Source organism: Neophocaena asiaeorientalis, unplaced genomic scaffold (genome assembly GCF_003031525.2).
Source record: "Neophocaena asiaeorientalis asiaeorientalis breed wild unplaced genomic scaffold, Neophocaena_asiaeorientalis_V1.1 scaffold86, whole genome shotgun sequence".
In the NCBI taxonomy this organism is placed as follows: Eukaryota; Metazoa; Chordata; class Mammalia; order Artiodactyla; family Phocoenidae; genus Neophocaena; species Neophocaena asiaeorientalis.
In genome coordinates this window covers 5,600,888-5,616,231 of record NW_020175039.1, presented here as the reverse complement: position 1 = coordinate 5,616,231, position 15,344 = coordinate 5,600,888, and the positions used below count along the sequence as shown (strand labels likewise).

Here is a 15,344-nt window from a genome sequence, read left to right as displayed (position 1 = left end):
TTTCTGTACTATTTTGTTCTTTTCCATCTTATTAAAAGATAGTTTTGGTCACATTCACTTAATCTGGTCTCAACCTGCAGTTTGAGAAATCCTGCCTCAGCAGACCAGGGAGTATGTGGGTGGTGGGGAGGGAGAGGGGTAGAACTGCATTTTTAAAAACCCTAATATTTAAATTTGTTTGTTTGGCTTCCTCCCTCCAGGAATCAGATGACCCTGGAGACAGGGTCGGGTTTTTTGCTCTTTGCTTTTCTGCACAGGGGGATTTTTTGCTCTTTCCTCGCTCAGCCCTCAGACTCCGGGATCAACACTGGAGGCTATCAGGAAAAGACAGCGGCCGGTTTAATCTCAACAGCCGGTTCCTGGTCCCTCCGGGAAGTGAGGACAGCTGAGACGGTGGCGCTCTGGGATGGCGAACCGGCCTCCCCGTCTTGGAAGGCTCCCGGGCTGCCGAGAACTTTGGCGCACTCCTGCCGGGAATTGAGACCAAGCGAGCTTCAAGTTCTCCTCGAGAGTTCGCGGAAGTGCGAGGTGGGGGAGTCGCGGAAGAGGCGGCCATCGTCAGCGCTCTGTGGGTCTCCCGTAAGTCCCCCGTGCATATTCTGCTTTGGCGTTGTCCGGCCCCTCCCCGAGCCTGGAGGCTTACAGTTGGAAAGGGTGACTTCTGCGAGTCCCTTAGGTCCTATTTGGAGGGACTGAAGACCGCAAGGAAAAGTGAGCAGTAAGGGGCCTGGTCAACCTTCGTCCGGCCCGCCCTGCGCTCCCGTTACCCTTGAACCCGCCCCTGCTGTTTTGTCTCTGGGCAAGTTCCAGGCGCTCTGCATTCGCGATCCAAAGGCGTGGCGGCGCGAGCCATGAATCGTATGGGTACGCTGGGCTGCGCCAGGCTGCGGTGGGCGCTGCTGGGGACGCGGGTGGCTCTCCCTGGCCTCGGCTCCCACGGGGCCAGAGCCAAGGCCGCGATCCCCAGCGCCCTCCCTGCGGCCCAGGCAGCCGGGGCTCCCGGAACCGGGCCTGGCGATCGGAGGCTGCGGAGCCTAGAGGAGCTTTCAGGGCCAGGGCGGCTGCGTCTCTTATTCCAGCTGTTGGTGCAAGGCTACGTTCTGCACTTGCACCAGCTCCAGGTAACCGAGCTGGGGGCCTCGCGACCAGGGGATGTGGTGCGCACCCGGACAGAGAAGTTGGGGATGGGGAGACGTTGGACAAAAAGTGAAGGACACGTTTAGCTCGGGACCGAGTGGGGCTGTGGTCATACCTTGGGAATCTGTAGGGGCTATGAACTGAAATGAACAGGTCAAGGGGTGGTATGAAGCAGGAGGGCACTGGACTAGAGGTGATTTGGGAGGCTAGGTTTAAAGTGGACAGAGGTTGAGATTCAGTCTCATCTCCTTGACTCCTCTTTTCACACTGGGTACTCCACCCATTCTAGACTTCTTCCAATTCCTTAAGTCTAGAAAGTCCCCACCTTAGGGTCTAGGAGGTTCCCTCTGCCTGAACTGTTGTCTTCACCCTTCTACTTAAACACTTGTTTTTGTCTCTGTGATTTCCCTGGGCTGGGTTAGACACCTGTTAAAGTGCTCCTGTAAAGCACCATCTTCTTTCTCTGTCACTTCCTCTGTGTTATATGTTTTTTAAATTTTATTAATTTTTAATTTATTTATTTTTGGCTGCTCTGGGTCTTCGTTGTTGTACGCAGGCTTTCTCTGGTTGCGGCGAGTGGGGGCTACTCTTCTTTGCGGTGCGCGGGCTTCTCATTGCGGTGGCTTCTCTTGTTGCGGAGCACGGGCTCTAGGCGCGCAGGCTTCAGTAGTTGTGGCTCGTGGGCTTTAGAGCGCAGGCTCAGCAGTTGTGACGCATGGGCTTAGTTGCTCCACGGCACGTGGGAATCTTCCCGAACCAGGGCTCGAACCCCTGTCCCCTGCATTGGCAGGCAGATTCTCAACCACTGTGCCACCAGGGAAGCCCCTGTGTTATATGTTTATAAGTAATATAAACATTTCTTTAATATTGCCCTCTTGCAGGAATGTAAGCCCTGTGAGAGCAGGGGTCCTCCTGTTTGGCCTGAATCTCCAAGCCTGGCACTTGTAGATGTTCAAATATTTGTTGAATCAAAGAAAAGTCCATATATATATATTTTTTTTTTTTTTTTCGGTACGCGGGCCTCTCACTGTGTGGCCTCTCCCGTTGCAGAGCACAGGTTCCGGACACGCAGGCTCAGTGGCCATGGCTCACGGGCCCAGCCGCTCCGCGGCATGTGGGATCTTCCTGGACCGGGGCACGAACCCGTGTCCCCTGCATCGGCAGGTGGACTCTCAACCACTGCGCCACCAGGGAAGCCCGAAAAGTCCATATTTTAATTGTATCCTCAGGCCACATCATTTAAAAATGAAGTGATTGATTATATGATCTAATACAACTATCAAATGCTTTCTTAATAAAATTAATATTTCAAACATTAAAAAAAATAAAGTGGACAGAGGTTGGGAGAGAAGGGAGCTGTCTTGGTAATAGAATAGCACATGCAAGTGTATAAGCTGCCAGATGTTATAGAACCGCTATTTATCTGTGGTGATATCTATGGTGATATCGGCTACCACAGACTTCTTCCAGAGGAAATGGCTTCTGGAGGATTACAGAGGTTTGGCGATTTGCAGGGTAAATTTCCCCTTAATGGAGAAAAAGATGTCATTGCTCAGAGAGTGAAAGCAAAATCATAGACATTAAGGAAAAAGTACATTTTTGTTATTAAGAAATCAATGTCCAGTAAGAAGGTTTTATCCAGTGGAACACTGATATGAGGCAGGGATGGATGGATCGCCCACTGTCAATGGACAGAGACTGGAAAATCCAATGTTGGTTAAGTTGGAGAGGTTTTAGGAAGTGAACCGAAGAGATTCACGTGGAATTTGTCTTTCTGATGACTATTAACAAATATTAACGCACCCACTCTGCCCTAGGCATTTTTCCAAGAGCTGAGCTTCAGTGAGATGTGGCCAATACCCTCATGGGGCTTAAATGCTTCTTTGGGGAAGAGGGGTAACAAGGGAGTATACAAATCAGCAAACAGCTAATTTCAGAAAGAAAGCTGAGTGCCCTGGGAGGAGAAGCCAGTCCAGGGCTGGGGAGGGAGTGGGACCTTTGATTCGAGCATGCCATCCAGGCACATGTGTGGTTGTCAGTGATTGACAGGAGTAGACAGGCCTTGGGCTGGGCTGATGAACAGACTGGTCACCAGGTGGCTGTGCTGGGCAGGAGCTGTGGGGACTTGGGATACAACAGGCCTTTGAGGAGGATACTGAAGGCCAGACTAAGGGCCCTGGTTCTTCTGAGGAGCCATGGTGAGCTATTGAGCAGGCATGGGGTGAAGATGGCCTCCAAGGGAGTCTGTCCAGGTTATGGTGTGTACAGTAGGATGGATTGGACAGGAGAGGCAGAGAGGGCCTCGGGTGACAAAGGGTATGGCATTATCTGAGCCACCCCCCAGGGAAAGTTGGGCTGGGAGTTAATGATGAGGGAGAAAATGACTGTGAGGGTTTGAAGGTCCAGACTGAACACAGTTTCTCTGCACCTGCCTGGGCTGCTGCCATCTCCCCTAGGGTCTTCTCTGTTGGGTTCATGTTTCTGAGGCATGGTGGGCAGGTCACTAGGCACTCGGAGATGGTTAAAAAAAATTATTCCCTGTGTGCTCAGCTCCAAGAAACCAAGTAAGCCAAGAAACCAGAGTCCTGAAAGCTTCCCCTTCTTGATTTAACCTCTAGAAATGTGAGCAGCCCAGTGCCCCAAGGGTGGGGACTAAGGATTTCTCACCATTTTCCAGGGAAAGTTTATTGGGAAGTTTTGCTCAGGACTATGTCTGCAGTGGTAACTACCAAGAAATTCTCGACTGCCCTAGGAAGTGGAGGGGGAAGGAGGAGAAAGCCAGGAGTGTGTGTCCATTTATTTATTTTTCATTTTTAAAAAATATTTATTTGGCTGTGCTGGGTCTTAGCTGCAGCACACAGGATCATGGGATCTTCGTGGGGATCTTCATTGCGGAGTACAGGATCTTTTTAGTTGCGGCATGTGGGCTCTTTTAGTTGTGGCATGTGAGATCTAGTTCCCTGACTAGGGATGGAACCCGGGCCCCCTGCATTGGGAGCACGGAGTCCTAACCATTGGACTACCAGGGAAGTCCCTGTTTGGCCTTTTATTTATTTATTTTTAATTAATTTATTTTTGGCTGCACTGGGTCTTCGTTGCTGCGCTCTGGCTTTCTCTAGTTGTGGCGAGTGGGGGCTACTCTTCGTTGCGGTGTGCGGGCTTCTCATTGTGGTGTCTTTTGTTGTGGAGCATGGGCTCTAGGCCTGTGGGCTTCAGTAGTTGTAGCATGTGGGCTCAGTAGTTGTGGCACATGGGCTTAGTTGCTCTGCGGCACGTGGGATCTTCCCGAACCAGGGCTCGAACCCGTGTCTCCTGCACTGGCAGGAGGATTTTTAACCACTTCGCCTCCAGGGAAGTCCCCCTGTGTGGACTTTTAAAGGAGAGGCCAGACTAGAATTTTGCAGAGCCTCCTGGCTCCAGCCTTTGTATCCCAGAGATCTGGAATCACATGAACCTGGGCTGCTCCATGGGAAATATATTAGCCCTTCCCACTACATGTGGCTGGTGTGAGTTAGTAAACAGCAGAGTGCTGCACATCTATAAAAGCCAGTTAATACCCCTATTGAGAAAGAGGATGCTTCCAGTGACCCACTTTGTATCAGTTCAAATCCATTTGGTTGCCACTCTCACCAGCTTAAACTATAAAGCAGCTTTATTGGTTCCTATAATGGAAAAGTCTAATAGTTGTGTGCCCTTCAGGTATAGTTTGCTCTAGTGATTCACGAGACCATCAAAGCCACAGTTCTGTTCTGCAGTTCTCTTGGCTCTGCTGTCTCACAGAACTTAGTTAACTGGCTTGGATTAATTGCCCATTCCTGAATCCATCATAGTGGCCATAGGTGTACTCTAGCTTAGACTCATGCAGGCTTACTCCTAAAGCTGGGGTTGGGGGCCCTGCCACCTAAACAGGCGCCTGCTGCACAAGGAAGAGGACAGGAAATGATATAAGGGCAGCTGACCATAATGTCTCCTGCACTCTCAGTTGTCCAAAACGGCGTATCACTCATAAAATTAATAAAATCAGCTTAGGGAAGCATTGTAGGACTTCAAGGGGTTGGAGTGGGAATTGGGACATGTGAAAGCCTTGCTAGTCCATAAATGCCAGTTCCTTTCTCTTTTCTAACTAAAATAATGACAAGAGTGCTGAGAAAGTGAAATGTGAACATATGTTAAATTTATATGTAAATTTATGTAACAAACTGATATCTTTCAAAGATGTTGACCCTGAGAATGATGAGATCAGCTGTCTATTCTGTAGCTCTCATTGTGGACTACCTGGGTTGGTGACCCCTCCTGTGTCTCCCTAATGCTTCCTGTACATATTTGTCATTTCATGTTTCTTTTTTTTATATATAGTTGCAAAATTTTTTTTCTTGTGATGAGAACTTTTAAGATTTACTCTTTTAGTAACTTCCAAATATACAATACAGTGTTGTTATAGTCACCATGCTGTGCATCACATCCCAGGATGTAATCTTGTAACGCCCACTTATTTATTTTATAACTGGAAGTTTGTACTTTTTGACCACCTTCATGCATTTTGCCCTCCTTCCATGCCCACCTCTGGCAACCACCAATCAGTTCATATGTATGAGTTTTGTTTTGGTTTGTTTAATTTTTAGATTCCACATACACATGAGATCATTCAGTGTTTGTTTTTCTCTGTCTGACTTATTTCACTTAGCATAATTCCCTCAGGGTCCATCCATGTTGTTGTAAATGGCAGGATTTCCTTCCTTTTCGTAGCTGAATAATATTTCTGGGTGTGTGCGTGCGCACGTCGCATTTTCTTTATACATTCATCCATTGATGGACGCTTAGGTTGCTTCCATGCTTCCATGTCTTGGCTATTGTAAATTCTGCTGCAGGGAGCATGGGGGTCCATTTATCTTTTTGAGTTTAGTGTTTTCATTTTCTTTGGATAAATACTCAGAAGTGGGACTGTGGGATCATATGGTAGTGCTATTTTTAATTGTTTAAGAAACCGCCATACTGTTTTCCATAGTAGCTGCACCAATTTACACTCCCACCAACAGTGCATGAGGGTTCCCTTTTCTCTACATCCTTGCCAACTCTTATTTTTTTGTCTTTTAGCCATTCTAACGGTGCAAGGTGATATCTCATTGCAGTTTTGATTTGCATTTCCCTGGTGACTAGTGATGTTGAGTACCTTTTCATTTACCTGCTGGCCACCTGTATGTTGTCTCTGGAAAAATGTCACATCAGATCCTCTGCCTATATTTTAATTGGATTTTGTTTGTTTTGCTATTGAGTTATATGAGTTCTTCATATATTTTGGATATTAACCCTTATCAGATATATGACTTACAAATATTTACTCCCATTTGGTAGGTTATCTTTTCATTTTGTTGATGGCCTCCTTTGCTGTGCAGAAGCTATTTAGTTTAACGTAGTCCTGCTTGTTTATTTTTGCTTTTGTTACCTTTGCTTTTGGTGTCAAATTCAAAAAATCATCATCAAGACTGCTGTCAAGGAGCTTACCACCTATGTTTTCTTTTGGGGTTTTTATGGTTTCAGGTCTTAAGTTCAAGTCTAATCCATTTTGAGTTAATTTTTGTGTATGTTGTAAGATAGTAATCCAATTTCATTCTTTTGCATGTGGCTATTCAGTTTTCCCAGCACCATTTATTGAAGAGGCTGTCCTTTCTCCATTATATATTCTTTGCTCCCTTGTCATAAATTAATTTACCATGTATGTGTGGGTTTATTTCTGAGCTTTCTATTCTGTTCCACTGATCTATATGTGTGTGTTTATGCCAATAACATACTGTTTAGATTACTATAACTTTGTAATATAGATTGAAATCAGGAAACATGATGCCTCCAGCTTTGTTCTCCTTCCTCAAGATTGCTTTGGCTATTCAGAGTCATTTGCAGTTCCATACAAATTTTAGGATTGTTTATTTATTTCTGTGAAAAATGCCATTGGAATTTTAGTAGGAATTGCATTGAATCTGTAGATTGCTTTGGGTAGTATGGACATTTTAACAATAGTAATTCTTCCCATCCATGAGCATGGAGTATCTTCCCATTTATTTGTGTCTTTAATTTCTTTCCTCAATGTCATGGTTTTCAGTGTACAGGTCTTTTACCTCTTTGGTTAAATTTATTCCTGGGCATTTTATTCTTTTTGATACAGTCATAAATGGGAGTGTTTTCTTAATTTCTCTTTCTGATAGTTTGTTATTAGTGAATAGAAATAAACTGATTTTTTGATTTTGTATCCTGTAAGTTTACTGAATTCATTTATTAGTTCTAACAGTTGTTTTGGTGGAGTCTTTAGGGTTTTTGATATATAGTATCATGTCATCTGCAGGTAGTGATAGTTTTACCTCTTCTTTTCTGATTTGGATGCTTTTTTTTTTTTTCCTGGCCTAATTGCTCTGTCTAGGACTTCCGATACTATGTTGAATAAAAGTGGCAAGTGTGGCCATCCTTGTCTTTTTCCTGATCTTACAGGAAAAGCCTTCAGCTTTTCAGCATTGACTATGATGTTAGCTATGGGCTTGTCATATATGGTTCATTCTCTCTATAACCAGTTTTTTTAAAATTAATTAATTAATTTATGGCTGCATTGGGTCTTTGTTGCTGCACACGGGCTTTCTCTAGTTGCAGTGAGCAGGGGCTACTCTTTGTTGCAGTGTGCAGGCTTCTCATTGTGGTGGCTTCTCTTGTTGCAGAGCATGGGCTCTAGGTTCGTGGGCTTCAGTAGTTGTGGCTTGTGGGCTCTAGAGCGCAGGCTCAGTAGTTGTGGCACATGGGCTTAGTTGCTCCACAGCATGTGGGACCTTCCTGGACCAGGGCTCGAACCCATGACCCTTGCATTAGCAGGTGGATTCTTAACCACTGCACCACCAGGGAAGCCCCTATACCCAGTTTTATGAGAGTTTTTATCATAAATCGATGTGGAATTTTGTCAAATGCTGCTTCTGCATCTATTGAGATGATCTTATGATTTTTATCCTTCATTTTGTTATATGTTGTATTACATTGATTGATTTGCGGTTGTTGAACCATCCTTTCATCCCTGGAATGAATCCCTCTTGATCATGATGAATGTTTTTTTTGTTTGTTTGTTGTTTTTTATGTATTGTTGAATTTGGTTTGCTAATATTTTATTGAAGAGTTTTTTCATTTATGTTCATCAGGGATATGGGCCTGTATTTTCTTTTCTTGTACTTGTCCTTGTCTGGTTTTAGTATTAGGGAAATTCCAGCCTCATAAAATGGGTTTGGAATTGTCCCCTCCCCTTCTTTTTTTTTTTTTTTGGAAGAGTTTGAGAAAGTTTAGTATTAATTCTTCTTTAAAATATTTGGTAGAATTCACCAGTGAAGCCATCTGGTCTTTGACTTTTGTTTGTTAGGAGGTTTTGGTGACTGATTCAGTCTTTATACTAATAATTGATCTGCTCAGATTTTCTGTTTCTTCATGCTTCAGTCTTGGTACAATGTATGTTTCTAGGGATTTATCCATTTCTTCTAGGTTGTTCAATTTGTTGGCATATAATTGTTCACAGTAGTCTCTTGTGATCCTTTGTGTTTCTGTGCTATCAGTTGTAATGTCTCTTCTTTCATTTCCGATTTTATTTACCTGAGTCCTCTTTTTTTCTTGGTGAGTCTAGCTAAAGGTTTGTTTATTTTGTTTAGCTTTTTAAAAAGCCATCTCTTAGTTTCAGTGATCTTTTCTATTGTCTTTTTAGTCTCTGATTTATTTCTGCTCAGATCTTTGTTATTTCCTTCCTTCTACTAACTTTTTAAATTAATTTTTATTGGAGTATAGTTGTTTTACAATGCTGTGTTAGTTTCTGCTGTACAGCAAAGTGAATCAGCTATACATATACATATATCCCCTCCTTTTTGGATTTCCTTCTCATTTAGGTCACCACACAGCATTGAGTAGAGTTCGCTGTGCTAAACAGTATGTTCTCACTAGTTATCTATTTTATACATAGTATCAATAGTGTATATTTGTCAATCCCAATCTCCTAATTCATCCCCCAGCCCTTTCCCCCTTGGTATCCATACTTTTGTTCTCTACCTCTGTGTCCGTCTTTCTGCTTTGCAAATAAAATTATCTATACTATTTTTCTAGAGTCCACATATATGCATTAATATACGATATTTGTTTTTCTCTTTCTGACTTACTCCACTCTGTATGACAGACTCTAGGTCCGTCCACGTCTCTGCAAATGACCCAATTTCACTCCTTTTTGTGGCTGAGTAATATTCCATTGTATATATGTACCATATCTTCTTTATCCATTCCTCTGTTGATGGGCATTTAGGTTGCTCCCATGTCCTGGCTATTGTAAATAGTGCTGCAATGAACATTGGAGTGCATGTGTCAATTTGAATTATGGTTTTCTCTGGGTATATGCCCAGTAGTAGGATTGCTGGGTCATATGGTAGTTCTATTTTTAGTTTTTTAAGGAAGCTCCATACTGTTCTCCATAGTGGCGGTATGAATTTACATTCCCACCAACAGTGTAAGAGGGTTCCCTTTTCTCCATACCCTCTCCAGCATTTGTCCCGCGTCCCCTGCAACGGCAGGCGGACTCTCAACCACTGTGCCACCAGGGAAGCCCCCAGCCATTTTTTGATTGGGGTGTTTGTTTTCTTGATATTGAGCTGCATGAGCTGCTTGTTTATTTGGGAGATTAATCCTTTGTCAGTTGCTTCATTTGCAAATATTTTCTCCCATTCTGAGGGTTCTTTTTTTGTCTTGTTTATGGTTCCTTCTACTAACTTTGAGGTTAATTTGTCCTCCTTTTTCTAGTTCCTTGAGGTGTAAAGTTAGGTTATTTGAGATCTTTCTCTCTCTCTCTTTCTTTATTTTTTTAAATCTTTCTTATTTCTTAATGTAGGCATTTATTGCTGTGAACTTCCTTCTTGGAACTACTTTTGCTGCTTCCCATAAGTTTTGGCTTTTGCCATTCTTTGCATCCTTTCTCTGAAGCCTCCATTTCCACCCTCCACTGGACATCAGCATCAAAGGCCAGATGATCCGTGAACTTCTGAACCTGGTGGGCTTTGTTCTGCCCAGCGCAGAGGATATCGCTTCCAGCTCCAGCAGCTCCAGCAGCTCCACCACCAGGTCGGCCTCCGTGCTTGTCTGCAGCTCGGCTGGCAGCATGAGCAGCCCCATAGGGACTCTGGGAAGGGGTGGTGTCTGGGTGTTCCCTCCTGCTTGGTCTCCCTTACTGCTTGATCTGCCCTGACAATCTATCCATGCACACTGCCATGTCAGTGCCCCTAAAAGTATGTTTGATTAATTGCTCCCCTGCTCAGGAATCCCTACAGGTCCTAGGGAATCAGCTTTAAATTCCTCAAGCAGATGTTCGAGGCCCCAGCCTCCTTTCCTAGGCACCCCTCACTTTAAGTTTTGCTATGTTATGTTTTCCATTTTCATTCATCTTTAGTATTTTTTAAAATTTCTCTTTTGACCTAGTGGTTGTTCATTTCCAGGATGGCTTCTTCAATTGCATGTTGGATGCCTGGGCTGGTTTGGCCAGAATGGCTATTTCTTTCACCACATGGCTAACCTGGGCTTCCTCACAGCATGGGGGAATCTTATACCCCATCACATGTTGTTTAATCTCCACATATCTGTGAATTTTCCAGATTTCTTCTTGCAGTTTATTTCTCTTTTTTAAAATTAATTAATTAATTAATTAAATTATTTCTGGCTGCATTGGATCTCTGTTGCTGCGCACGGGCTTTCTCTGGTTGCAGCAAGCAGGGGCTACTCTTCATTGCAGTGCACGGGCTTCTCATTACGGTGGCTTCTCTTGTTGCAGAGCACGGGCTCTAGGTGCACGGGCTTCAGTAGTTGTGGCACGCGGGCTCAGTAGTTGTGGCTCGTGGGCTCTAGAGCGCAGGCTCAGTAGTTGTGGTGCACGGGCTTAGTTGCTCCATGGCATGTGGGATCTTCCCGGACCAAGGCTCAAACCTTTGTCCCCTGCATTGGCGGGTGGATTCTTAACCACTGCGCCACCAGGGAAGTCCTTGCAGTTGATTTCTAGTTTCCTACAATTGTGTGGGAAAAGATGCCTGATTGGATTTCAGTCTTCTTAAATTTATTAAGTTTTGTTTTGTGGCCTAACATTTGATGTATCCTGGAGAATGTTCCATGTGTGCTTGAAAAGAATGTATTCTGTTGCTTTTGGGTACAATATTCTGTATATGTCTGTTAGGTTCATCTGGTTTAATGTGTTATTTAAGGCCAATGTTTCTGTATTGATTTTCTGTGTGGATGATGAAGTGGGGTATTAAAGTCTCCTACTATTATTATATTGTTATCTATTTCTCCCTTTAAGTCTGTCACATATTTAAGGGCACATGTTTCTTACCATTACCTGTTAATATAACTTAGAGATTGGGCTGTGAACCTCTGAGGGCCTATGCTTTTTCCAGCTCTATGTCCCCCAGCACCAGGCACAGTTCTGGGTACAGGGGAGGTTCTTGATAATGTTTGATGAATGAATACATTTCATGTACCAATCAAAGGGCTATGAGTGGTACTGAGCAGTAGCTACATCTAGTGGTAAACTTCTTTGTGAGATTCTTCTCAGCTCCCTGATCTGAGTTGTTTGACATAAGATAGAGTGAAAAAGAGACAGTGAGGGAGGTGGGCAGATTGATCAAGTTGGCCCATCAGGTCTTAGCTTTCTAGGTTCAGAAACTAAATTCTGTCAGTTCATTCAGCATGGGTAGACTATTGGGAACTGACCCATATTGGCCAAACACACAGAAACAAATTGTGGATTGGAGTATTTATTTACAAAAGTTAGCCCTCCCAGGGATCTTATACCCCATCACATAGAAGCCCCCTATTCTAGTTATTCCTGCCTAACAAATTATCCCAAAACATAATGGCTTAAAACAACATTTTGTTATACTCATGATTTTGTGAGTCAGGAATTTGTGCGGTGCACATCAAAAATGGCTTATCTCTGCTTCACAGTGGAGTGGGGCTTTAGTTTGAGTGGCTGAAGATGGCTGGGATGGCTCAAGTGGGGCCATATGTTTAGGCCTCAGGTCTGGTTTTTGGCTGGCTTCCTTAGCTTTTCTCCATGTCACATCTCCTGGGGCTGGAATTTCCAAGATGGCTTCTTCAATTTCATGTTGGATGCCTGGGCTGGTTTGGCCAGAATGGCTATTTCTTTCACCACATGGCTAACCTGGGCTTCCTCACAGCATGGGAGTCTCTGCATAGTCAGACTTCTTACAGGGTCCTGGTTTCCCCCAGAGTGAATATTCCAAGAGACAGAAAGTGGAAGTTGCCAGTTTCTTAAAGCCTGGTTCTGGAAACTGGCATAGCATCATTCCTGCTGTATTCTACACATCAAAACAGTTACAGAGCCCACGCAGATTCTAGAGAAGAAGATGTAGACCTGACCTATTAATGGGAGAGATGTCAAAAAATATGTGGCCTTCTTTAATACACCTAACTTCTTCCTAGAATCCACATACCTAGGGAGAGAAATTAGTAACTACATTAGTGGACCGCTTGGTGTGCAGGGACCCCAGAACTAAAGCAGTAGAATTGTATGGAAAAAAAATTTCATCTAGGCCTTGGAGAAAGAAACCTGGTTGAATGTGCTTCTCTGGTGCCTGTCCATTAGATTAAGTATCTCTCTCTCTTCAGAGATAAATGCTGCCTATTTTTGCTCTTTGGCTCCTTCTTCTGGGTTTTGTAATGGCCACTCCCATCCTGTTAACACATTCTTTCTTCAGTTTGGCTAATACCATTGATCAGATGGATTTTCTTTCCCAGTACTTATGTTACCATCAAGCCTTCCAGAGATTATCCTCCAGTTACCTTGACTTGCTTGAGTGTTTTTCAGTCTCATCTGGCAGATGTTTATAGACTGTCCTTGAGACTCTGGTGGGATCTAATGTAGCGCTTTAAAGCCTCAGGGATGGGAAATTTGAAACTAGGTATTAAGGTATAAAGTGTGAGTCATACCAACTTAGCAAATGCACTGCCAGAATTTTTATCTTACAGATAAAATTTGTGGTCCAAGAAATATTACACATTTTTCAAGACAGCAATATTTCTGATTGGGAAACGTTAGAATGACTTACATATCCCAGTAGGGAACTAATTAAATAAATTACAGTACATGCATACAGTGGAATTTTACACAACCATTAAAAATAAAAGGGGCAGGGCTTCCCTGGTGGCACAGTGGTTGGGAGTCCGCCTGCCGATGCAGGGGACACGGGTTCGTGCCCCGGTCCGGGAGGATCCCACATGCCGCGGAGTGGCTGGGCCCGTGGGCCATGGCTGCTGAGCCTGTGCTTCCGGAGCCTGTGCTCCACAGCGGGAGAGGCCACAGCAGTGAGAGGCCTGCATACCACACACAAAAAAAATAATAATGATAAACAAATAAATAAATAAAAGGGGCAGATCTATGTGTATTAATATGAATTGCTTGGTAAGAGATGGGAGGAAAGTAAGGTGCAAAACTATATAATATGCCATCATTTGTGGATAAAAAGTATGAGGGGTATATTCGTATATATATATATATATTTGTATGTGCATAAAATATCCCTGGGAGGACACACAAGAAATTGGTAATGATGATTGCCTCTCTGTAGGGATCTAGGAGTCTGGAGATGAGAGTTAGGAGGAAGACTTACTTTTTTTTTTTAATACATTTATTTATTTATTTATTTATGGCTGCTTTGGGTCTTCATTGCAGCATGCAGGCTTTCTCTAGTTGTGGTGAGCGGGGTCTACTCTTCGTTGCGGTGCACAGGCTTCTCATTGCAGTGGCTTCTCTTGTTGCAGAGCACGGGCTCTAGCCACGTGGGCTTCAGCAGTTGTGGCTCGCAGGCTCTAGAATGCAGGCTCAGTAGTTGTGGCACATGGGCTTAGTTGCTCTGCGGCATGTGGGATCTTCCTGGACCAGAGCTCAAACCCCTTCATTGGCAGGTGTCCCCTTCATTGGCAGGTGGATTCTTAACCACTGTGCCACCAGGGATATCCCAAGACTTACTTTATATTGAAAGACTGCTATGGACCTCCACCAGAGTTTCCTCTGGCTTCATCCTGCCCAGGCATAGTTCACCATCTTTTGGGTCTTTTTGTATCCTTTGCATTTTAACAGTGTACATATATATTGCATTTTACAATTTTAAAAACAACAACAAAAGAATGGAGAGCAAGAGATAAAGCATGGCTGACCTAGTGCTTCCTGGTCCAGCATAATATTTTGAGATCTTCTGATGGCCTTTCCTCTTATACCCCTGTTTGGCTCTGGGTCCTTACTTTTGATGTCCACTTCTGCATCTGCATCCTCTTTTTAGCTCTGCGTCCATTGCTGGTCATCTCCTCCTTGTTCTTGAATACTCTCATTGTTCCAGTCCAGACCATCCCAGCTTGCAGGCAAAGGTGCACAGCTTACTGAGGTTTGCCTCTGGGTGTGTGAGGGGTGCAGGTTGGGGGTGCCGCTTCTGTTTTCCTAACAGCCTCTCTGAGGGCATCCCAGGCAAGGCCTTTTCTTGGATTACCCTTAGATCTACCTCTACCCTCAGCCCATTGTTTCTCTCTGGTACAAAATCAGAGGAAAATTCCTACTGTCCACCTATCTGGTACATATCTTTGTAACTTTATGACAGTGCTTCTGTCTTGCATAAAAGCAGACATTTTTATAAATGTTGAAGTAATGGCTGCACACATGCACAAAACAGTTTTTTGCAGCTTTGTTTGTAAAACCAAAAATTCAGAAACATGTTAAATGCCCATCAGCAGGATAAATAGATTGTGACATATTCATACAATGGAACACTATGCAGTAGTCATAATGAACGCACAAACTTTTTATATCTCAGTATAGAACTTGGCAGGGGGAGGGATAAATTAGAAGTTTGGGATTAACAGATATACACTACTATATATAAAATGGGTAAACAGCAAGGACCTACTGTGTAGCACAGGGAACTATATTCAGTATCTTGTGATAACCTATATGAGAAAAGAATCTGAGTTATTATATAATACTGAATCACTTTGCTGTACACCAGAAACTAACAGAACAGTGTAAATCAACTATACTTCAATAAAAAAATTAGAACTCAGAACCAAAGTTGAGTATAGAATTATATGTACTGTAGAATACTATTTCCATAAATTAACAACCACATGAAAATAATATGGGCTATCATTGTGATGCAGTA

At 43.6% G+C, this 15,344-nt stretch overlaps 1 protein-coding gene across 2 annotated transcripts in view; it reads left to right on the top strand.

Annotated features, from left to right (window-relative positions):
• The first annotated feature begins 207 nt into the window (after positions 1–207).
• Positions 208–15,344, top strand: part of CYP27A1 (cytochrome P450 family 27 subfamily A member 1) — a 39,446-nt gene continuing 24,309 nt past the window's right edge. The window contains exon 1 of one of the 2 annotated variants that reach the window (XM_024763277.1): positions 208–579. In XM_024763277.1, the coding sequence (XP_024619045.1) occupies positions 208–579 (372 nt within the window). Of the gene's footprint in view, positions 1,122–15,344 lie in introns of both variants that reach the window. The other variant, XM_024763278.1, reaches the window with a different exon arrangement.